The 25,763-nt window shown below is 48.0% G+C and overlaps 1 protein-coding gene across 1 annotated transcript in view; it reads right to left on the reverse strand.

Moving 5' to 3' along the window:
* The window catches only part of SLC1A5 (solute carrier family 1 member 5), a 46,110-nt gene continuing 20,347 nt past the window's right edge, over nt 1-25,763 (reverse strand). The window contains 7 exon segments of the mRNA XM_030217500.1: nt 1-275; nt 14,644-14,778; nt 17,824-18,018; nt 20,534-20,767; nt 23,458-23,624; nt 24,341-24,427; nt 25,233-25,274. Coding sequence (XP_030073360.1) covers nt 38-275; nt 14,644-14,778; nt 17,824-18,018; nt 20,534-20,767; nt 23,458-23,624; nt 24,341-24,427; nt 25,233-25,274 — 1,098 coding nt within the window. The 3' untranslated portion in view covers nt 1-37.

Genomic DNA, 25,763 nt, shown 5'->3' on the forward strand with positions numbered 1-25,763 from the left:
AAAAAAGATAAAATTGGATAAATCCGTTCTCCCTCAATCACATAACAGATTCCTTTTCACAGGTGCCAACGCCATCAAGCACCACCTGCAGGTCCTTCTTGATAAGAGGGGCTCCTTCCTCGCTCGGAGCTAGTTTGGTTGGGTCCCCAGATTCCGTCTTTATTTCCGTCAGCTCTTGAACTTCATTTTTATTGCCAGTCTTGTCCGTGTATGCCTGCAGAAGCCCTGCTCCATATGCATCACCCTCCACGTTCAGAATGGTGCATGTCCGGTCCCTAAAAATAGGGAAGAGACAAAAGAACAGGCAATCAGAACACTAAGGGATGCCAAGTACCACAAGACTTCTGTCCTTCCCCTTTTTCTTATGTTTAGCATAGGGCACAGTAACCATTTATTATATGGAGTAAAGCGAAGATACCTGTAGCAGGTATTCTCCGAGGACAACAGGCTGATTGTTCTCACAAATAGGTTGACATCCACGTCAGCCCAGGAAAAGGCAAATTTTCACCAGCAAAATTAAAAAGATTTGCCAGAGCCTTCTGGTGCGCGCACCACACATGCGTGGACTTCCCGTCCGTCGCGTTGAGCGTGCCTCCTCAGTTTAATCAAAAAGCATATAAACAAACAAACAAACAACTGCAAAGCGGAGGTGGGCAGGTTTCTGAGAACAATCAGCCTGCTGTCCTCGGAGAATACCTGCTACAGGTAAGTATCTTCACTTTCTCCGAGGACAAGCAGGCTGCTTGTTCTCACATGTGGGGTATCCCTAGCATCCAGGCTCACTCGAAACAACAAACATTGGTCAATTGGGCCTCGCAATGGCGAGGACATAACATAAGATTGTTAGTTTTATGGCTTCAGGTCAGAGTGCAGCCTGGAACAGAATTAAAATAGGTCTAGGGGGGTGTAGAGTTAGATTCTAAACCCTGAACAGATTCTGCAACACTGACTGCCCAAACCGACTGTTGCGTCGGGTATCCTGCTGAAGGCAGTAGTGAGATGTGAATGTGTGGACTGATGACCACGTTGCAGCCTTGCAAATCTCCTCAATGGAGGCTAAGTGAGCCACCGACGCAGCCATGGCTCTTACAATATGAGCCGTGACATGGCCCTCTAGAGTCAACCCAGCCTGGGCATAAGTGAAGGAAATGCAATACGCTAGCCAATTGGAGATGGTGCATTTTCCGATGGCGACTCCCCTCCTGTTGAGGTCGAAAGAAACAAACAACTGGGCGGACTGTCTGAAGGGCTTTGTCCGCTCCACGTAAAAGGCCAATGCTCTCTTGCAGTCCAAGGTATGCAAACTGCTTTCGCCAGGGTGGGTATGAGGACGGGGAAAAAATGTTGGCAAGACAATTGACTGGTTCAAATGGAACTCCAACACCACCTTTGGCAGGAACTTAGGGTGCGTGCGGAGGACTACTCTGTTGTGATGAAACTTCATATAAGGTACATGCACTACTAAGGCCTGAAGCTCACTGACCCTACAAGCTGAAGTAACAGCCACCAAGAAAATGACCTTCCAGGTCAAGTACTTCAGATGGCAGGAATTCAGTGCCTCAAAAGGAGCTTTCATCAGCTGGGTGAGAACGACGTTGAGATCCCATGACACTGGTGGAGGTTTGACAAAAGCAAACCTCTCATGAAGCGAACTACTAAAGGCTGTCCAGAGACAGGTTTTCCCTCTACACGGCGATAAGAACTAATCGCACTAAAGTGAACTCTTACGGAGTTGTCTTGAGACCAGACTCTGACAAGTGTAGAAGGTATTTAAGCAAGGTCTGTGTAAGACAAGAAAGAGGATATAGATGGCAAACCTCCTCCATTTGAAAGAGTAACACCTCTTGGTGAAATCTTTTTTGGAAGCAAGCAAGACTCGGGAGACACCCTCTGAAAGACCCAAGGAGGCGAATTCTAAGCTCTCAACATCCAGGCCGTGAGAGCCAGAGACTGGAGGTTGGGATGTAGAAGCGACCCCTCATTCTGCGTGATGAGGGTAGGAAAACATTCCAATCTCCATGGTTCCTCGGAGGACAACGCCAGAAGAAGAGAGAACCAAATCTGACGCAGCCAGAAGGGAGCAATCAGAATCATGGTTCCGCAGTCTTGCTCGAGTTTCAGCAAAGCCTTCCCTAGTAGAGATATGGGAGGATATGCATACAGAAGGCCTGTTCCCCAATGTAAGAGAAAGGCATCTGACGCTAATCTGTCGTGGGCCTGAAGCCTGGAACAGAACTGAGGGACCTTGAGATTGATCTGAGTGGCAAAAAGATCCACCAAAGGGGGTGCCCCACGCTCTGAAGATCTTGCGGGCTACTCCCATGTTCAGAGACCACTCGTGAGGTTGCATTATCCCATTCAGTCTGTCGGCCAGACTGTTTACGCCTGCCAGATACGTGGCTTCCAGAAACATGCCGTGACGGTGCACCAAAAGCCACATCTGGACGGCTTCCCGACACAGAGGACGAGATCCAGTGCCCCCCTGCTTGTTGGTGTAATACATAGCAACCTTATTTGTCTGTCTGAATTAAAATGATTTGATTGGACAGCCAATCTCTGAAAGCCTTTAGAGCGTTCCAGATCGCTCGCAGTTCCAGAAGGTTGATCTGAAGACTTTCCTAAAAGGACCAAGCTCCTTGAGTGTGAAGCCCATCTACATAAGCTCCCCACCCGAGGAGGGATGCATCCGTCGTCAGCACTTTTTGTGGCTGAGGAATTTGGAAGGGACGTCCCAAGGTCAAATTAGATCGAATCATCTACCACTGAAGGGAATTCCGAAAGTTGGTGGACAGTTGGATTACATCCTCTAGATCCCCTGCAGCTTGATACCACTGGGAAGCTAGGGTCGATTGAGCTGATCTCATATGTAGACGGGCCATGGGAGTTACATGAACTGTGGAGGCCATGTGGCCCAGAAGTCTCAACATCTGCTGAGCCATGATCTGTTGAGACGCTTGAATCATCGACATGAGGGACAGGAGGTTGTCTGTCCTTACATCGGGAAGATAAGCTCAAGCTGTCCGTGTTTAACAGAGCCCCAATGAATTCCAATTTCTGTACTGGGGTGAGATGGGACTTGAAGTAATTGATCACAAAACCCAGTAGTTCTAGCACCTGAGTAGTCATCCGCATGGACTGTAGAGCGCCTGCCTCCGAGGTGCTCTTCACCAGCCAATCGTCGAGATAAGGGAACACATGCACTCCCAGTCTGCGTAGCGACGCTGCTACTACCGCCAGACACTTTGTAAACACTGTGGGTGCACACGCCAGACCAAAAGGCAATACACGGTACTGAAAGTGCAGAGTTCCCAGCCGAAACCGAAGATACTTCCTGTGAGCTGGAAGTATAGAGATGTGTGTGTAAACATCCTTTAAGTCCAGAGAGCATAGCCAATCGTTCTCTTGAATCATGGGAAGAAGGGTGCCCAGGGAAACCATCCTGAACTTTTCTCGGACAAGGAATTTGTTCATGGCCCTTAGGTCTAGGATGGGACACATCCCCCCTGATTTCTTTTGCACAAGGAAGTACCTGGAGTAGAATCCCAGCCCTTCTTCCCCTGGTGGAACGGGTTTGACCGCTTGAGTCTTTAGAAGGGCGGAGAGTTCCTCTGCAAGTACCTGTTTGTGCTGGGAACTGTATGAATGAGCTCCTGGTGGGCAATTTGGAGGTTTGGATTCCAGATTGAGGATGTATCCTAACAGGACTATTTGAAGAACCAACCGATCAGAGGTTATAAGAGGCCATCTTTGGTAAAAAAAAAAATATCAACCTCCCTCCAACCGGCAAGTCGTCCGGTACGGACACTTATTGAGGCTATGCTCAGCTGGAGCCAGTCAAAAGCCCATCCCTTGCTTTTACTGGGGAGCAGTATGGGCTTTAGACGCATGCTGTTGAGAACAAGCTCGCTGGGGCTGAGCTTAGGCAGGATGCTGAGAAGCAGGAGTGTACCTATGCCTTGGATAGGAATAGGGAGCACTCCTCTTCCCCCCCCCCCCCCCACCCCAAAATACCCCCTAGATGAGGAGAAAGTAGCAGAAGGCGCCCAGTGGGAGAGAGAATTCATAGCATCATTTTGCTTCTTGATTTGATCAACAAGATCCTCTACTTTTTCACCAAAAAGGTTGTCCCCCCGGCAAAGAACATCCGCCATTTGCTGCTGGACAGAATGATCCAGGTCAGAGACACGCAGCCATGAGAGTTGGCGCATCACTATACCCTGAGCAGCGATCCTGGATGCTACATCAAAAGTGTCAAATGTACCCCTGGCCAGGAACTTTGACACGCCTTCTGCTGCCTGACCACCTGGCGAAAAGGCTCGGCCAGCTCCTTAGGGAGTGTATCAACCAAGCTCGACAGTTGCCGTATCGAGTCCCGCAAATGCACGCTCATGAAGAGCTGGTATGACTGAATCTTTGGTGAGCATAGCGGCCCGATAAGTCTTCCTCCCAAAAGAATCAAGAGTTCTAGCTTCTCTGCCTGGGGACGCCGAAGCATATTCTCTAGAACTCCTGGCTCTCTTGAGGGTGGAGTCCACCACCATGGAATTGTGGGGTAACTGGGACCTCATCAATCCAGATTCACCATGGATCCAATACTGGGATTCAGCTTTCTTCGGGACCACAGGGCCAAACAGAGGGGCTGACCAGTTTCGCATAAGGACTTCCTTCAGCACCTTATGCAGAGGAACTGTTACAGCCTCTTTAGGTGGAGAAGTATAATCCAGGACCTCGAGCATCTCAGCCCTGGGCTCATCCTCAACCTCCACAGGGAAGGGAATAGCCGTAGCCATTTCCCGGACAAAAGAGGCTCCGGTGGAGAAAGTCTCCTCTATGGCGGAGGGGAAGGATCAGAGGGAATCCCAAAGGACTCATCAGAAGAAAAGTACCTGGGATCTTCCTCTGACTCCCACGAACGCTCCTGCTCAGTGTCGGATAAAACCTGTGTCAAGGTACTTCGACACTGAACCTGCCTCGACGCCGAAGAACGATGTCCTTTATGGCGCTATCAAGAGGCCAAAGCCCAGTCCGACTGCAGCGAAGCTCCCTCCACCGACGTTAAAGGGGAGTCGACCTGGGTGGCAGGTGGCACCGCAGTTGGAGACCTCACTGCAGGAGAAGGGCCAGACACCACTGCAGCAGCTGGCACAAGCACCCCAGACACCGAAGCTGACTGACGTACCAGTCCCTCCAGAAGTTCTGGAAACAAGGCCCAGATGCACTCGGAGAGCCGCAATCGGAAAAGGCTGCAGGGACGGTGGAACAGGCGGTGTCAGAATCCCTGGAGGCTCGGGAGCAGGCATCGGGCTGCTAGAAGACAGACACATCGGCACCTCCTGTAACGAGGGGGAGCAATCCCCTCAGCGCTGACGCTTCTCGGGTGCCGACTCTCTTGATGCCCCGGAGCTCCCAGTACCGTGCATCAAAGGAGAACAATGATGGTGCATCGCATTTGCACGACGCCCGTCATCGAGACTCCTCGGTACCTATGAGGACGTGGAATCCTCACATCGCCTCGGGGCCGTGTCCGACGGTCGGTCCCAGGGGGCCTGCATAACAGGAGGCCTCGAGACAGGTGAAACCCACTCGACGCCTCACTGCTCCCAGCGCGAGTTAGTCTCTCAGCAGTCATTACCTCGGCTCTCCACATCGAAGGACCAGACCGAGCCCCAAAAAGCTTTTCTCGTTGGGCTTCAAGACGCTTGGGTCCGTTTCTTCATACGAAGACAGACCACAAGTGGCTGGGCTATGGTTAGGCCCAAGGCACTGGATACACCAGGCGTGGTATCGGTACCTGATATGGTCCGGTTGCACCGAGTACACCGCTTGAAGCCACTGGGTGTCTTCGATGACATGGAAGGAAAAACGGCCTCAGCGAAATCAAAAGACGCGATTGTGCCTATTAAAAGAAAAAAAAAAAAAGGGCACAAAAAGGAAAGGGAGAGCCTGACCGCATCGAAAAACAAAGGAAACTTTAAAAAGGGCTAAAGAAAGAATTAGCTACGCGGAGTTGTTTTTTTTTTTTTTTTAAAGACAAAATGACAAACAATAAAGAAAAATGTCGTCAAGACTCTTTCCTGGGCCTTACGAGGAGCACAGAAAAAAACCTGTCACCTCGTTCGCGGACAAGAAAAAACTGAGGAGGCACACTCAACACGACGGGTGATGTCATGTCCCCTGCCTCAACACAAGCGGCGCTCTTGGGCTGCACAGGGTCCCGTCGACACGCACACTTGACTGGCACAGCCATGAGCCATGTGTGTGTGGTTCTTCTCTGGCTGCAGGCTCCTAGATTGCTTTGCTTCCATGCACCTGGCTCTGCTCTCTCTCTGCCTGGCTTCCAGGCTCCTTGATTGCTTTTGCTTCCACCCACCTGGGTCTGCTCTTCCTCTGCCTGGCTTCCCTTGCTTCTCTCCTATTGGTCTTCCGGTTCCTCCTTCCCCTGCTCTTGTCCTATGGCTGTGCCCCTTCTCCCTGCTGATGTCAGACACTAGCACTTTATCAGCTGAGCTCTCCCTAGACTCCTTGCTTCGGCAGGTGTTACTGACCCTGCCTGTACCTGGATTACTCTCGTGTCTGCCTCCTGACCTTGCCTGTACCTGGATTACTCTCGTCTCTGCTGCATGTCTGGCCATCACGTTCATCACCCCACTTCCTGCTCCATCTCGTAAGTCCTGCAGGCCACCTGCACCTAGGGGCTCAACCTCTGGGGAACAGTGGTCAGTGCAGGTGAAACCCAGGGTTGTCCAGCCGCCAAGCAGAACCTGGTCCGAGTACCGGGCTCGGCACTGCTCTACCTGGTACAAGAACTCACAGGTCTGACAGGTGGGAAGTTGTCCGCGCATGCGCGCGCCAGAAGGCTCTGGCAAAACTTTTTAATTTTGCTGGTGAAAATTTGCCGTTTCCTGGGCCAACGCAGACGTTGACCTATTTGTGAGAACAAGCAGCCTGCTCGTCCTCGGAGAACACACTGTTACTTAAAGAAAAATACTTGCATCCATGAAAGATGTTCCCCCACCATCATGAGGTTTATCTACTGAAGAACTAGCAGCTGCTGCCAGACTAAATATCCTAAATTTGAAATGCATTCAAAACCCAACACCTAAGTAATCTTGAGAAAGATGGTCCTAACTGCCGCAAAGCAGTTAAGTGTGCTATTACAGATCACATGCAATTGCACTAAAAGAGGAAGTTTATCCAACTAAGAAGTTAGTCTGAGAGGAATGAATTAGAAGCTCATCTAGAAAGAATGCTATATAAAAACAAGGCTGTGGGGTTAGAGTCAGAAACAATGGGCAGTATTCACAATGGAGAAGGGTAGTTAGTGGGGTTCCTCGGGGGTCTGTGCTAGGACCGCTGCTTTTTAATATATTTATAAATGATTTAGAGATGGGAGTAACTAGCGAGGTAATTAAATTTGTTGATGACACAAAGTTATTCAAAGTCGTTAACTCGCGACTGGATTGTGCAAAATTACAGAAGGACCTTACGAGACTGGGAGGCTAAATGGCAGATGACGTTTAATGTGCGCAAGTGCAAGGTGATGCGTGTGGGAAAAAAGAACTTGAATTATAGCTACATCATGCAAGGTTCCACGTTAGGAGTTACGGACCAAGAAAGGGATCTGGGTGTCGTCTTCGATAATACACTGAAACCTTCTGCGGCGGCTAGGAAAGCGAATAGAATGTTGGGTATTATTAGGAAAGGTATGGAAAACAGGTGTGAGGATGTTATAATGCTGTTGTATCGCTCCATGGTGCGACCGCACCTTGAGTACTGTGTTCAATTCTGGTCACCGCATCTCAAGAAAGATATAGTAGAATTGGAAAAGGTGCAGCGAAGGGCGACTAAAATGATAGCAGGGATGCGACGACTTCCCTATGAAGAAAGACTAAGGAGGCTAGGGCTTTTCAGCTTGCAGAAGAGACTGCTGAGGTGAGTTATGATAGAGGTATATAAAATATTGAGTGGAGTGGAACAGGTGGATGTGAAGCATCTGTTCACGCTTTCCAAAAATACTAGGACTAGGGGGCATGCGATGAAACTACAGTGTAGTAAATTTAAAACAAATCAGAGAAAAAGTTTCTTCAGCCAACGCTTAATTAAATTCGAATTCGTTGCCAGAGAATGTGGTGAAGGCGGTTAGCTTAACAGAGTTTAAAGGTAAAATTATGTATCATACCTGATAATTTTCTTTCCATTAATCATAGCTGATCAATCCATAGACTGGTGGGTTGTGTCCATCTACCAGCAGGTGGAGATAGAGACCAAACTTTTGCCTCCCTATATGTGGTCATGTGCTGCCGGAAACTCCTCAGTATGTCGATATCAAAGCTCCATCCGCAGGACTCAGCACTTAGAGAATTACACCCACAAAGGGACACTCTGCCCAGCTCACCACCGCCGAAACGGGGAGGGGAATTAAACCAGCTCATCCCCACACAAGTGGGGGAGGGGAATCCTCCAGCTCATCCCCGCGGATGCGGGGGAGGGACACCACACCCGCCGATGCGTGGGGATCTGGCTTATCCTGCAAACCGCAACCGTGGGAGGAGCTGACTGACCCTAACACCGCCGAAGCGGGAGGGGTACAAAGCTGCCCTACAGCCGCACGAAGCGGGAGGGAGTGCCGGCAGATTTTAAATCTCAATCCAGCCCCGTAAAACGGAGGGGAGAGGAATGCAGCAGCTCACTGTAACACAAACTCGTCTCAACTCTTGAAGAATCCAAGTGAAAAAACTTGAACACGAAGTCTTTCTGAAGTAACTGAAGACTAAACTTGAACCTGAAATGTAACCAGAATAAAAACAGTACAGATATCTGGGAGGGGCTATGGATTGATCAGCTATGATTAATGGAAAGAAAATTATCAGGTATGATACATAATTTTACCTTCCATATCATCAAGCTGATCAATCCATAGACTGGTGGGATGTACCAAAGCAGTACTCACCCAGGGCGGGACATTGAAATCCCTGACCTCAACACTGAAGCTCCAAACCGGGCCTCTGCCCGTGCAGCCACAGTCAAGCGGTAATGCTTGGAGAATGTATGAGCCGAAGCCCAAGTTGCCGCCTTGCATATCTCTTCCAAGGAGACGGACCCGGCCTCTGCCATCGAGGCCGCCTGAGCTCTAGTGGAGTGAGCCTTCAGCTGGATAGGCGGCACCTTCCCCGCGGCCACATAAGCCGCTGCAATGGCTTCCTTGACCCATCTTGCCACTGTAGGCTTAGCAGCCTGCAGACCCTTACGAGGACCTGCAAACAGGACAAACAGATGATCCAATTTCCGGAACTCATTGGTCACTTCCAAGTATCTGATGATGACTCGTCTCACATCCAGATATTTAAGAGCAGAGTACTCCTCTGGGTAGTCCTCCCTACGAAAGGAAGGGAGACAGAGCTGCTGATTCACATGGAAGCGAGAAACAATCTTGGGCAGGAAGGAAGGCACTGTGCGAATAGTCACTCCTGCCTCAGTGAACTGCAGAAAGGGCTCTCGACATGAGCGCGCCTGGAGCTCGGAAACTCTTCTGGCTGAAGTGATAGCCACCAAAAAGACTGCTTTCAACGTCAGGTCTTTCAGAGATGCCCTCGACAAGGGTTCAAAAGGCGGCTTCTGCAATGCTCTTAGCACCAGGTTGAGATTCCACGCAGGCACCACTGAGTGCAGAGGAGGGCGCAGGTGATTAACTCCCTTGAGAAAGCGCACCACATCTGGCTGCGAAGACAGGGAAGCACCCTTCAGGCGGCCCCTGAAGCAAGCCAGAGCCGCTACCTGGACTTTAAGGGAACTGAGCGACAGGCCTTTCTCCAGACCTTCTTGCAGGAACGCCAACACTGAAGAAATTGGAGCAGTGAAGGGAGAAAGTGAGCCTGCTTCACACCACGCTGCAAATATACGCCAAACCCTGGCGTAAGCAGTAGAAGTAGAGCGCTTCCTCGCTCTCAGCATAGTAGCGATGACCTTGTCTGAGAAGCCCTTCTTTCTCAGACGCTGCCGCTCAATAGCCAGGCCGTAAGACCAAAGGGGGAGGGATCCTCCATCACCACGGGACCCTGATGTAACAGGCCCTGCTCCACTGGCAGCCGCAGAGGATCGTCGACTGAGAGCCTGATCAAGTCCGCATACCAGGGACGTCTGGGCCAATCCGGACCCACCAGGATTACCCTGCCGGGATGCTTTGCCACCCGGTCTAGCACCCTGCCCAACATGGGCCAGGGCGGGAACACATAGAGAAGCTCTTGAGTCAGCCACTGTTGGAGAAGAGCATCTACTCCCAGGGATCGAGGGTCCCGTCCTCTGCTGAAAAAGCGCGACACTTGGCAATTGGCCGATGACGCCATCAGATCTAGGCTCGGCTGGCCCCAGCGCTTCGTGATGTCCAAGAACGCCTGCAGCGATAGCTGCCACTCTCCGGGCTCCAAGGTATTGCGACTGAGAAGTCCGCCTTGACATTCATGACTCCGGCAATGTGGGCCGCTGACAGCTGCTCCAGGTTCGCTTCTGCGCCACCGGCATAGATTCATAGCCTCCTTGGCTAGAGGGGCGCTCTTGGTACCCTCCTGGCGGTTCACATAGGCCACAGCCGTGGCATTGTCGACAGGACCCGTACCGGCTTCAACACCAGTACCGGGATGAACTCCAAAAGCGCAACCGAATGGCTCTGAGTTCCAGGAGGTTGATAGACCACTTTGCCTCTGCAGGAGACCAGAGCCCCTGCGCTGTTCCTTCCCAAGCAGTGGGCTCCCCAGCCCGACAAAGAGGCGTGCCTGTCGTGACGACAATCCACTCCGGGGTCACCAGAGGCATTCCCGCAGACAACTTGTCTGTCTGCATCCACCAGCCTCAGCGCCTTGCGCACTGCTGGTCCAAGGGAAGGCGCACAGCATATCCTCAGACATCGGAAGTCCAGCGCTGCAGCAGAGATTGTTTAGTGGTCTCATAGAGCCTGGCCCAGGGCACTACTTCCATCGTGGCCGTCATAGAGCCCAACAGCTGCACAGTCCAAGCCCGAGAGGAGAGGCTACTAGGAACTTGTCCACCTGAGCCTGAAGCTTGACAATCGATTGTCTGCAGGAACACTCTGCCCACTTGGGTGTCGAATCGAACTCCCAGATACTCCAGGGACTGAGTCGGGCGCAGCTGGCTTTTCTCCCAGTTGATGATCCATCCCAGGGAGCTCAAAAGAGCAACTACCCGGTCCACAGCTTTGCCGCACTCTGCATAAGAGGGGGCTCGGATCAACCAGTCGTCCAGATCAGGATGGACTTGTACTCCTTCCTTTCGCAGGAAGGCCGCGATGACCATCATTACTTTGGAAAAGGTCCGCGGAGCAGTAGCCAACCCGAACTGGAGGGCTCTGAACTGGAAGTGTCGGCCCAGGACTGCAAAACGCAGAAAGCGTTGATGAGAGGCCAGATGGAATATGCAAGTACGCTTCCTTGATGTCCAAGGATGACAGGTACTCCCCTGCCTTCACTGCCGCTATAACAGAGCGGAGAGTCTCCTGCGAAAGTGCCGCACTTTCAAGGCCCGATTGGACCCCCTTTGAGGGTCGAGGATAGGCCGGACAGAACCTCCTTTCTTTGGTACCACAAAGTAAATGGAGTAACGTCCCTTGCCAAGCTGACTTTCTGGCACCGGAATGACCGCACCCAGGCGGATCAGATTGTCCAAAGTCTGCTGCACTGCCACAGCTTTGACCGGAGACTTGCAGGGAGAGAGTACAAACCCGTCTCTTAAGGGTCGGCAGAACTCTAGCTTGTAGCCGTCTCTGATGACTTCCAGCACCCAAGCGTCTGAAGTTATTGTGGTCCACTCGCCCAGAAACGAGGACAGCCGTCCTCCAATCTGCACTGGGGCGTGGACCAAGGCCCCGTCATTGGGCACGAGACCCTGGGGGAGGACCGGAGGGAGCACCTCCGGGACGGCGGTCTCTGCGAAAGGAATGCTGCTTGGGGGAGAAATTCCTCTTAAAGGAAGAGGGGGCAGAGGAACCCGACCTGCCCGGGCGGTACCGACGGGCTTCCTGAAACCGTCCTCTGGAGGTACCGGGACGAGTACTAGCCCGAGCCCTGACCTCTGGTAACTTCTTGCCCTTAGACGTGCCGAGATCGGTCACGATTTTGTCCAGCTCGACCCCAAAGAGCAGCTTGCCTTTAAAAGGCAATCTAGCCAGGCGGGATTTAGAGGCGTGGTCAGCAGACCAATGTTTCAGCCAAAGCCACCGCCGCGCAGAGATTGTCTGAGCCATGCCTTTAGCTGAGGCCCTCAAGACATCATACAGCAAGTCTGCCAAATAGGCTAAGCCCGATTCCAGGGCCGGCCAATCAGCCCTCAAGGAATGATCCGAGGGGGAAGCCCGCTGCACCATAGTCAGGCACGCCCTGGCCACATAGGAGCCGCAAACTGAGGCCTGCAAACTTAAAGCAGCCGCCTCAAAGGACGACCTTAAGGCCGCCTCCAATCTTCTGTCTTGGGCGTCCTTTAGGGCGTGCCACCTTCCACCGGCAACGCCGTTTTCTTAGTCACCGCAGTGATTAAAGAATCCACGGTAGGCCACAGATAGGCCTCACGTTCACTTTCAGTCAAAGGATAGAGGCGGGACATAGCCCTAGCCACTTTAAGGCTCGCTTCAGGGACATCCCATTGAGCCGAAATTAAGGTGTGCATGGCATCATGCACGTGGAAGGTTCTAGGCGGGCGCTTCGTCCCCAGCATAATGGCAGAGCCAACAGGGGCTGAGGGAGAGACGTCCTCCGGAGAGGAAATCTTCAAAGTGTCCATGGCCTGTAACAACAGGTTGGGCAAATCCTCTGAGCTAAAAAGCCGCGCTGCAGAGGGGTCATCCGCTCCATCCGAGCGGGGATCCGTCTCCTCCAAGGAATCTGCAAAGGACCGTTGGGAGAACTCAGATACGCTGCCCTCATCTACATCGGAGGAGACAAAGTCCTCCAAGGCCTGGGAATCAACCCGAGGGCGTTTACCTCTGGGAACCTCAACCTCTTTACCAGACGAGGGAGCAGGGGCAGCGTTTTGCATAAGGAAGGCCTGATGCAGCAGCAAAACAAACTCGGGGGAGAAACCCCCCAGACTGTGCACTTCCGCAGCCTGGGCTACAGCCCTAGACGCACCCTCAACCGGCGCTCGCAAGAGCGGGGGAGAGACATGCTGCGCATCCAAAATGGCGTCCGGCGCGACACTCCGCGAAGGAGCCGCGCGGGAAGAACGGCGCTTAACTTTAGCCGCTTTTGTGCCGTCGCCCAAATTAAGGGCGTTCATGGCATTAATGTCTCCAACCTCAAGGGCGGCCCAAGAAGAAGCCGTCCGAGCCGCGTGGCCGGCCAAGATGGCGGAGGCGAGGAGCGGGGGATGGGCGTTTATGGCGGGAAAAACCGCCACGCCGGAGGAAGGACTGGGACATTCATCGGTCACGAAACTGTCACCCAACAAGGGCGAATCAGGCTTTAAGACCCCCGCATCCCCTCTAGAAGCGCTCAAGCGATCCGGGGAGCGACTCTTTGCGCCCTCGCCCTCCGACGCCATATGCCACGAGGAGAAGAATCGGGGAACCCCCTGCCCGCTATAAAAAGGTAAAAATTACCTGCTTGCCGCTCCGAGCTGTAACGACCTGGTGTCCCAGTGAGTAGCTGCAATAAACGTTTAAATAAACGTCGAAATAAACGCCTTTAAGGACGTTCAAAATTTTTTTTTTTTTTTTTTAACGGAGCCAGCGGGAGGGGGGAGAAAAGGAGGGACCTGGCACCACCAGGTTTGCACTTGCTCAAAAGAGCCCTCAACCCCAGGCACTCAACAAAACCTAAGAATTAGGCTTGGAGGCCTAGCCAGAGCTGCTGCTGTGTGTGACCACCACCTGCTGAGATAGAGAACATACTGAGGAGTTTCCGGCAGCACATGACCACATATAGGGAGGCAAAAGTTTGCTCTCTATCTCCACCTGCTGGTAGATGGACACAACCCACCAGTCTATGGATTGATCAGCTTGATGATATGGAAAAGGGGTTAGACAGTTTCCTAAAAGACAAGTCCATAAACCACTACTAAATGGACTTGGGAAAAATCCACAATTCCAGGAATAACATGTATAGAATGTTTGTACGTTTGGGAAGCTCACCAGGTGCCCTTGGCCTGGATTGGCCGCTGTCGTGGACAGGATGCTGGGCTCGATGGACCTTTGGTCTTTTCCCAGTGTGGCATTACTTATGTACTTATGTAATTTTCATTGGAGCCAGAGTCAGTAAATATGTACCAACTGACTGGGATTGGACAGTATAAAAATAGAGTCGTCGAGTCAAAGGTTTGGTGTACTGATGCTGCAGCCCTGAATAAGTGGTAGTTTTCATTCCTATTAGGAGGTTCCCTCAGGCAGTATATAGTCACAGTACCCTACAATTATTAACTTGGCTACATGCAAGGTTTACCATTTTAGCTTAAGTCTGTTGTGACATCACCCTTGATTTCACTGGGCAGGAACCTGAAATACCTAAAGGTGAATTACATTCAGGTACTTGCTACTGAAAAGGAATGAGCTAAATCCAGATCAAAAATGCAAAACATCTCCTGCAGCAATATGCAATGTTCAGCCACTTCCATGTGAAAAGAACACTGCACCTCGGTACTTACACAAGCCAATCCACAGCCAGGATGAGGGAAATGTCTTTGGTAGGCAATCCAACAGCTTCCAGGATGATGGCAAGAGTAAGGACACCTCCTGCTGGGATCCCAGCAGCCCCTACACTTGATGCTGTGGCAGTGACCCTGGAGAAAGAGGAGTGAGCAGAAAGCAAAGCTTATACTGTGAAATTAGTGACTTCATTTAACAATGAGTGAGCTATCAAAGGAAGTTCTACAAACCTTGAACGCTAACCAGAGAAACAATCTGAAGTAGTCTTAACCCCACACCTCCCCCCCCCCCCCCAAAAAAAAAAAGGGATAACCATATCTGTACAACATTATATAATCAGCAAGTCTGGCAGGATAATATGATCTGCTATTTTTACATCTCAGGTAACAGTGTTTAACAAAGGAGGACTCCAAAGGATACTCAGACTGTACCATTCTAAATGCAGTCAGCTTTAAGTTATTTTCTATTGCACTAAATGGAAATCAAAGTTGCTTAACCAGCAGCAGGGACTGAGGAAACGAAAGATGAAGAAGCCAAAGCTCAATGAATAAAATGAATCTTTATTGCCTCAAAGTACTGAAAATGTACTGTCAAAAGACCCGACACAGCTGTGTTACAGCAGGCGTGCCTTTGTCAGGAGTCTAGACAAACTGAGTACAACAAATGTAGCAATTGGGAAAGGTACGATACACACAAGAGTTAAGCTGTGCCAGTGGCGAGGTCCCCAAGACATAAGAAGGCCAGAGTTTTTAACTGAAAGCAAGCTCTGCATGAATGTGACAAAGGCTGTACGGAGATGCCTTTAATCTTCTACATGGCGACAGTAATGTGCCTATTGCATTGAGTTGAAATCGGTATCTTCTGATCAGGGAGATGTAGAAGGTATTTAAGCAATCTATGTGGGTCAGGAAACATCTAGAGCAAGTTTGTCCCAACCCTTTTCTATCAGGGACCACATTTTATATTTTGTAACATTTGGAGGACCAAAACACGCACTGTCGTGTTTTGCTACATTTCGTCAAATAACATGGAAATAGGACGGTGCATTGTCTCCCTCCCCCAGCCTTTACCCAGTTTTATCCCCCCTCACTTGGCTTCAGCTGCAGAGGCAACAGTAGGATTCCCGTTTCCCCACCACAACTTGGCTCTCTGCAAGCTTGAGCCATGTTGGTCTTACAGCTTCAAGTCTCAATTGCTGTTACACATCCCAGCCCTCAATGTCCTGGTTCTCTGTCGTTACGAGTCAGCTCGATTATTATAACTCCCTTTATAAATATCACTTTTGCTGAAGGATTTTCACTGTTTAGAGCTTGTTCAAAATACTGCAATAAAAAACTCATTCATGGTGCACGGAAATACGACCATGTTACGACTCTCCCACAGTCCTCTCACTGGCTCCCAGTTTAATTATCGCCTCACATATAAAGTTCTGCTTCTAGTATTCAAAAATACTGTCTACTGGAGACCCTTCATTTCTTGCGTGTCTGCTGTCTCACTACATCCCGGCTTGATCTCTCTGTTACTCCACCCAACACTGTACAAGTGTCCGTACCTCTCGAAATACTACACATGCTAGAATTAGACATGCTGTTTTTTTTCTGTACAAAGGCATGAAGCTCTGGAACCAGTTTCTAGAGCATCTTAGGTCTTAATCTTAAGATCAATTTTAAACTGTTCTAGGGAAAAGACCCACCTCTTTCTCTTTATTATCCCGTGCATAAGCCTTGGCATTATATCCTCCTTCCTAGTGCGTTTTCCTTCCCCCTCTTTACTATCATGATTAGTGTAGTTCTCCTTCCTTCCTTTCTCTTTTCTCCTTTTATTTTAGTCTGTAAACCGCTTAGGATGGCTGATAGGCAGGATAGCAAGTACTCAAAAACTTGAAACTTCCGATACTGCACAGCTCATGCTTAAAGATAGCCAAGTCTCAGCAAGGAATCAGGAATCCTGCTGAAAATCAGCATATGAACTGTCAAGCTTGAGGGCAAGAGAAGAAGAAAAAAAAGAAGCGCACTTTGTGGCCAGCATGTGGCCCACAGGTCTCAGGGTTGGATGAACCTGCTTTACAGACTGTCACATCTGAACGTACATTTTTCCACTTAAAGCCATATGACATTCTAGTGTGTGTGTGTGGGGGAGGGGGACCAAACTATAGAAGCCAAAATAGAAGGATGATGTGCCGATTCAAGGAACTGACCACCATCCTTGCAGTAGCAGGCTGATGTTTAAAGGAAGAGCCAGGGAAGCACAATTCAAATCCCACTGCAGTCTTTTTTTAAAAATTCAGGCTCTATTGAAGCCTACATCCATGTGTAAGGACTGAATCTGCTGTCCTTGGAGACTACAAACACCCAGAAACTCCATCTAACATCTAGATATTCCAGTCATGTATCACCACATTTGCTCAATGACACTGACATGATTCGAACTGTAAAAAGCCAAACTAGGTATTTAGTTTGGTATTTGTTTCTGCTCAGATTCTATCAATAGAACACAACCATGCTACCTTTGTTGAAGTGCAGGTACTTGAGGTAAGATTTACAGCACCTGGCAAGAGTGTGCATCACTAACATTTGTACAAATCAAAGAAAGCACTTCTTTGCATAGATTGAAAGAGATCCCCTGTGGTAGGGAAGTTGATTTCCTGGTAGTATCAAAGTTGCTCCCAACAACTCATCCTCCACATTATATCTAATAATGTACAGAAAAAGGAGCTTTATACTTTACAAAATGTTTGTAATAGGAGGAAATGCAACATGATACACCACAACCAATCAGAAGGCAGCAAAAGAAATAGAAAAAGGTAGGGTCACTTCTTAGCAACAGGAACACAGCTGCTGTTGGAGGTGTTGCATAATAGAGTGTCTATTCTCAGGAATGCAGTCATGCAGTCTGTGCCAAAATTATCAACTCAGCTCAGCAGAGGCTTAGAGACAGTGTCTACTCACAAAATGTGTTTAGATCAAGCTCAGCCTGATGTGGGGCATACATGTCCACAGGGGAACAAAGCCATGTTACTTAGTTCACATGCCCTACAAAAAAGATGAGTGATCATGTACCATAGTAATAGGACAATTACGAGGGCAGTGGTCAACTACTGCAACTGAAGGTTAATACCTGTACTTTAAGAGAACAGTTTGGTGTGTGACCAAGAACTCCGTGCCAGTGGCAATACTCACAATATAGTGATGACCTGGACAAAGTCCAGTGTGACGTTATTAAGCTGGGCAATGAACACAGCAGCAACACACTGGAAAAGCGCAGCTCCATCCATGTTCACTGTTGCCCCGATGGGTAGGATGAAGCGGCTAATGTGCTTTGAGACCCCGTTTTTCTCCTCCACACACTTCATCATTAGAGGCAACGTAGCTGAGCTAAAGGGGGGAGGGGGGCGGAAGAGAGATGACAAAAAAAACAAAAACCAGCAGATAGTCAAAGACTGGGCAGAGGACAAACCCCCATACCAGCCCACACAGTAAAACAAAAAATATAATATTTCATGACAAAGAGTACTACCGCAGTAGAGTGTATACAAGCAAGCAACCTCCATTCTGGACAATGCTTACTATATTTTAAAAAAACAAACCAGGACCCTTTGAAGTGTGGCTGTTAAATTTTAAGATGTTCTATCATCATCAATGTGATCTGAGAGAATCAAGAGCCCAGTAAAATAATTTCTGCATGGCATCTGGGGAGTATGTGGATATGGGTTAGAGTGGTTAAAAATCATTTTGCAGTATCAACCCTATTTTTTTTCTTGTAGTTATCAAATTTTATTTAGTGTATTGCTATTAGTTTTAAATATGACTTAATGCTGTAGGGTTAGAGAGATATGATCAAAAATGTTTATACATTTACACTGATTTTGCTGCAGTCTGCTTTGTGAATTACAGATGAGCTGCTCCATTTTAAAACGTAAGGCTTTTTGGTATCATTTTTAAAAAATTGGGTCTTTCGTATGAATGGTTCCTTTATTGAGGGCGGAGTGCCTGCCTGCCCTGAGATTTGAAAAATTACAGCTGGATGCCATCTTGAATTAATGTTTATTGTGGTGTTATAGATGGTTGAACTTAACCCCTGAGGGGCTGGGCTCACAAGGTAAGTGCTATAGCTTGGCGTTTTGATGACTACATTAATCAGACAATTTAATTAGAAAAATTTTTTGTTTTTTTAATTTAAAGAGTTCAACAGCGGCTATGACTCCTAGATGGGTCTCCAGGGTCTTCCCCCCCTCCCCCCCCCCCCAAAACAAACAGAGAATTATTGAAAGCACATATTTGCGTGGTTTCACTGTTGAGTGGAACTAGTCTGGCAGCACTTGCACAGATTGTTTTTGTATTCTACATTTGTTTTAGTGACTTTGCATTATTGCAGACTTCGGCTAGCATACCTTTTAAATAAGTGGAACAACTTTTTTCTTCTGTTTTTATGTCATTGGGTTATTATTGTAGATATTAGCCCCTAAGACTGGTAACATCTGGTCCTCAAAAGATAATTGCTAGCCAGATATTGAGATCTGTACCAGAATATCCTAGAAATTATCAAAAACTTACATAGGGTGGGGGGGGGGGGGGGGGGGGGGAAGATATTTATATGCTATTTCCAGAACCATTTTTCTTTGAAGATGATAGTCATGGTGATAGTAACAACTCAATGTTGTACTTTTGTCTTTCAGCATCACCAATAAGGGCTCAATATACTGCTTTAGTGGAGGAGTGGCCTAGTGGTTAGGGTGGTGGACTTTGGTCCTGGGGAACTGAGGAACGGAGTTCGATTCCTGGCACAGGCAGCTCCTTGTGACTCTGGGCAAGTCACTTAACCCTCCATTGCCCCATGTAAGCCGCATTGAGCCTGCCATGAGTGGGAAAGCGCGGGGTACAAATGTAACAAAAAAAAAAGTGATATAATTTTTAAGATAAATAGATACACATTCATTTTTTTTTTTTTAGTTGTCTGGTTTATGGTTTCCTTTGCTTTGTTTATAGCTGGATAATGTATCTGAACTCGCAACAAAATTTAAAACTGCCCTGAAGCAGGTGCTGTAATGACAAAACATGATGGACTGAAATAGTCTTGAGTCATTGATTAAAAAAAGTTTGGTTGAGCCTACTGGCTGTGCTTTACTTCCTGATAGGCTGGGTTCTATAAGTGGTACTCAAAAATAGGCGCTGAAAAGATCAGCAATAAGCATATCCTATAAAAGGATGCATGCCCCTTTATAGAAGAAGTGCACTTTGGGTGCCAGAGTTAAACCTGGTGTAAATGCTGGTGTCTTAAGTTGAGCATGCTGATCCATTATTCTGTTAACAATGTGTGCAACTTTTCAGAATGCCCCAGACACATCCATGCCCCTTTACACGCAGCCAGATGTGTGGAGCAAATCCTAATTTATGGCAATTATCTATAATTGGTTGTTAGCAGCTGACTATCGTTCATTAGCCAAGTCTCGCGTACATCTCAGGATTGTGCCCAAATCTGGGTGCCATATATAGAATCTGGGAATGTGTGTCGCAGTTGGCTTTTGCCTACTGTTTGGTGACAAGATACTCACATACCAAAGCAAAGTCACAAAAACATAAGATCTCAAAACTTAAGCACACTATGTCAACAGAACACAGCTGTTTATGAACCATGTAATTAAAGGATGCCAGTCACACACTTGCCAAGCAGGAATTGACCAGCCACAGTAAGATGAAATGTACGATTCGTTTAGTCAGCTTAGGATCATATGGATGCAATATTTGCGTTCTAACCCTACTATGTCCTCAAATCATAAGTTACACTGTATAGACAGACAAGCAATAGTGCAAGGCTGTACTTTGCAGTGAAAAAGCAAGCATGCTGGTATAGTGCTCAAACATCTTACTCCTTCTGTTCCTGAGCTCCTACCTAGAGGATGTGCCAAAGGCTGTTGCCAGGGCTGTGAAGATGCCCCACAGAAATCTGTAGGGGTTTTTGCGGGTGAAAATGAAGTAGATGAGGGGCAGGACGAGCAGCCCATGGATAGCATGTCCCACAATGCAGCAACAGATGTACTTGCCAAGGCTGGTGAAGAGGGCTACCACATCATGCATTTCAACGATCTTCCCGGCTACTAAGAACATGATACCCAGCGGAGCATACCTGTACAGAGAAAAAGGGTACAGACTTCACATTTTCCTTGTCTTTAGTTTCAGGCTGTGAAATACATTTTACTGTTAATTCCCCCAGGAGTCAAGTTAGTTGCAATTTAAAGAGGGGGAAATATAGTATATAGTAAACAACGACAGATAAAGACCTGAACAATCCATCCAGTCTGCCAAACAAGATACATACCATGTAAAATGAGTTTAATACACGTATACCAGAGTTTGATTTCTCAGGACACAGACCGTAACAGTCTAGCCAGCACTGTTCATGTATTAAAAGTTTTTGAAGCAGTGTAAAATTTACACTCCAGCCCATCCATATCTATTCAGCCACGATCAGGGAAGACCAAGAGTTCACCCAGCACTGGTTTTACTCTTCAATTACTGGCATCGCCACCCAACCATTCCACGTATCTACCACCCTTTCCGTGAAAAAATACTTCCTGACATTACTCCTGAGTCTGCCCCCTTTCAACCTCAATTCATGTCCCCTAGTTCTACCACCTTCCCGTCTCCACAAAAGGTTTGTTTGCGGATTAAACCTTTCAAATATTTGAATGTCTATCATCTCACCCGTTTCTCCTTTCCTCCAAGGTATACATGTTCAGGTCTGCAAGTCTCTCCTCGTATAGTTTGCAACACAAATCCCATACCATTTTTGTAGCTTTTCTTTGCACCGCTTCCAGTCTTTTTACATCTTTAGCAAGATACAGTCTTCAAAACTGAACACAATACTCCAAGTGGGGCCTCACCAATGACTTGTAGAGGGGCATCAACATCTCCTTTCTTCTACTGGTTATACCCTTCTCTATGCAACCTAGCATCCTTCTGGCCATGGACATCACCTTGTCAAATTGTTTCTTCAAAAGTGGTAGAGCTGCCTCTTCATAATTAAAAACCTCCTTTAAGATCTTATAAAATATTTTTAGATGTAGCTGTCTGAAGTTCAATACTTTAATATAGTTCTCAAAGCTTTCAATCCAAAGCTGCAGTCAAAGGCTCTTGATGAAGACAGCTATCAGTGGGATCCCATTATCCAGTTTTCAGCTCAATCCACTGCCATTCTTCACACGTCTTTTACTGTTTCTCCTTCCTCCAGACCCTTTTCATTTTTTTTAATCACCTTTTTATTTTTTAATGACTTGTCAATACAAAATAGCATCTTAGACTAACAGAAAAATCTAGGCATCTTACATATAAGCAACTTCAAGAGCCCCCCCCTCCCTCCCTCCCTCCCCCCTCAGGATATCTCAGGCATGCAAGTGTTCACTTTCAGCATTGTAGATCCCTCATTACGCATGTCTCACCTGGTGAGACCTCGCCACTCTGCATAGGAGGACCATGTTTTAAGAAATCTCACCATTCCCCCTTGTCTCAGGGCTGTAAGTTTGTCCATTAGGCAGCAATAATCCACTTTAGCCAGTACTTGATCCACAGTGGGTGTCTCCTGTTGTTTCCAATGTTTTGCAATTAGAATCCTGGCTGCTGTTACAATATAGGCTAAGAGGCCGTGACGAGAGCCACGACCCCCTTTTGGTGGTATGTTCAGCAAACATAAGCCAGGGTTGAACCCTGTAGTCTGTTCTGCAAGTCCTTTCAGAACTCCTGTATCACTGGGCAGTCCCACCACACATGCCAGAACGTGCCCTCTGCCCCACACTTACGCCAACAAGCTGCCGAGCCATTTTTAAAGATGCGGACCAGCCGGCTAGGGGTCAAATACCACTGATATAGCATCTTATATCCGTTTTCCAACAGAGGAGTGGCCACTGAGAATGCCAGTAATCGCTTAAACACCCGTTTCCATTCCCCAGGATCATATGTGGTATTCAATAGGGCCTCCCCTCCAGACCCCTTTCAAACCACATCAGCCTCATCCTTCTCTCCTAACTGCTGATCCAAGTTGCAGAAAGGAAAACGTACGACAGTGCCTTGGACCAAGTGCTTTCAACTATGCAGGACACTGTACTGCTGGGTGGTTCAAAGCAGTAATCTGAAATATTACCACTCTTACCTGGCCTGGATCTTGGCAGCAGGAGAGTTGACTAGTAATGTGCAAGGGTGGTCTTCGGCCCAAGCATGTGGACTTCACCTGTCCACGGGATAGGCCTCAGTCACGTCTGTTTGCCACCTCTTCCCAACCTTGAGAGAAGTGAAGCCCTTTTCTCCTCCTACTTCTAGGACACACAGTATATATAAACTGTGCAGTATTACATACATGGATTAAGAACAACAAGTGGGCACCACTGAGGACTCCACAGAAGGTTTAGTTAAAACTATCAACAGAAAAGAAGGCATCCGTCTTATACTCCAACCCAAGTTCAATTTTGGCTTTAAGATTTGCTTTCACAGTTTGAACACTTTGTCCTTCCCAACTTGCAGGAAATAAGCTGCTCCATTGCAGTACTTTGTACTCATTTTTAAAACCTGGACCTCCAAAATGAAAAACTAGAGGAATACATCAGCAGTCTTAACTGGTATTGGATAGAGTATGCCTAAATATTTTGGTTGCTTTTATAACAGACCATTCTGTGGGGAAATGGTTCTCATGGTGAAAGATATTAGTGGAACACAGTTTAAAAACATGCAGTCCTTCCTATGTCCTACAGTCAAGTAGGGTACATGGAAAAAACAAAACAACCCCCCCCCCCCCCCGTGATCAATTTAGGAAAATCCAGAACCTACCACATGATCCAGGAGACGAGCACCATGGTAGCTTCATTGAAGGAGTTGAAGAACTTTATTAGGATTTCTCCCTCAGACCCTAGCTTCCTCAGAGCAATCCCAAAGACGATGGCAAACACCACCAAGCCCAAAATATTCATTCCATCTACCTCCTTCCCAAAAGGAACCTATAAACATGGATAATGCAATGCAGTGAGAACTGGAAGCTGTTCTTCCACAGGCTATTTGACATTATGAAGAAATGAGATTTTTGCTAAAAGCCACTCGCCACCTTGACTCAGATAATGTGCTTTCTAAATCCCCTCCAACATCACCTACATCCAGTTTATGACAAACCTCATATACAGGATAAAATCAGAGGCATAACTAGGGGGGCCACTGGGGCATGCCCCCCCAATTGGCTCTGGGGCCCCCGGTTTGGCTGATAGGGGTCCCCAACCCCCACCAGCTAAAGCGCTTGTCCTGCGCTGGTCTCAATGCCTGGCGCCCTGTCCTGTTTTCAGTAGCTGTGCACACTCGTTTTAATGAAACTGAGCATGCAGGACCTGAAAACAGAACAGGGTGCCAGGCAACGTGAGAGCAGCGTGGGACAAACGCTTTAACTGGCGTGGATTGTAGGGACCCCCGCCAGCCAAGGTACCTTAGCAATGGCAGTGAGCAGCAGCAGCAGGAGGGCAGCAGCGAGGAGGCGGTGGCGGCCGCAGGGAGGAGCAGGAAGTGGCGGCGGGACAAAATGTCCCTTCCCCCCACCTTGGGCTCTAGCCCCCCCTCCCGTCGAGGTCTGGCTACACCCCTGGAATAAATGCTAACCTTTTACTTCCCAGGCCTTCTGTTTGATGCCTCCCACCTCGATTAACAGCTCTGGCACCAAGTAGTACCTCACCTTCTCAACTGTGATGGTTTCATTATATTCTCCAAGTTCATCTGTGCTATTTTTCTTTTTCGTGACTAGTTTGTAGCTGGTGGCATACTGGAACCAAAAGAGAACAAATCAGTGAGTGCAACAAGATGAGTACAAGCAGGGTACACATTCCATACTAGGGTGGCAAGGGCAGGGCCAGTGCAAGATACTGCATGCCCAACAAGATACTAGATGCCCTAGTCCCCTTGGTATTAACTCCCAGACCTTGAGGGCTGCGAATAAAGACCAAAGCTCAAAATGAACCTTCAAGCCTTATTCTCCCCCACCCCTAAATTGCCTTTCAGGCCCTTAGCCCATCCACCCCCTCCCCACAAGATTTTGATAATTAAAGAAATCATGATCACCCCACAATCCTATTAACACACAACTGTATATCAAAAGGGTTATTTTTAAGTGTCATTTACCCAGGTAAGGGGCTGTATGAAAACTGTACACATTCCCTATGGGTAAAAGTACGTGTTGATGGTTTTGTATGTGTCTGTTAGGACCCATTTGTTTGCTGCCCTAGGTGACCATCTAATGGTTAGGCTGGTCATAGGTGAGGGTACTCTGTTAGCCTGATTGAAAGGTTGACCCACTTAGCACCACGTACAAGTCATTCTTATTAAGTATTGTTCCAATCAAGCAGCCGCCACGTGTAAATGCACTATAATAACTTGTAATGCTTAAACTAGCAAATGTCAGTGTTGACTCATTGAGAGTAGGCAGGATTCACTTATTCCACAGAATACTGTTCAAAACAAGAAAAGGGTGTGTGGAAAGACACCTCATGGGCCAAATCAGACCCCATGTTTGTTACCACAAAGGTAACCAAGGGAGGGGAGAAAGAGGGAAAAAAAAAAAGGTTACTTACTGACTGGAAGGCAGCAGAAACCAGGTTGGATGGAATATATTTCTGTCATGCAAATACACAAAAAAGTAAAGTAAATACAACCAGCTAAACGAGACCAACTATTCAAATCACATTACCTTCCTTCTCCTCCCTCTCTGGTAAAACCTTTACACTTTTGTCATCAAAACCACCCAGGCATAAAAGTTCAAGGCTCTCCAATTTCAAACTAGTAGTAAGAAAAGGGGTAGTACAAGGTAGATTCTGCCTCCTGCTGCAGTAAGATATAGTTAGGGACACTGAAGCACTTGTGCAACAATAATCCCAGCAAGGGAATGCATTTTTCTGGTACCCCCCAACAAAAAAAGCTCCCAACATAATAGCCCCTGACATAACAGCCACTGTCAAAACAACGTGCCCACAATATAGTCCTTGACAAATTAGCCCCCTGACAAAAGGGCCCGCTAAGGCTGCCCAGAATATGGCACTGAATTTTTTTCTAGGGGGCTATTTTGTCTAGAGTTATTTTGTGGGAGAAGCCATTTTGTTACCAGG

Source organism: Microcaecilia unicolor, chromosome 11 (genome assembly GCF_901765095.1).
Source record: "Microcaecilia unicolor chromosome 11, aMicUni1.1, whole genome shotgun sequence".
Classification (NCBI taxonomy): Eukaryota; Metazoa; Chordata; class Amphibia; order Gymnophiona; family Siphonopidae; genus Microcaecilia; species Microcaecilia unicolor.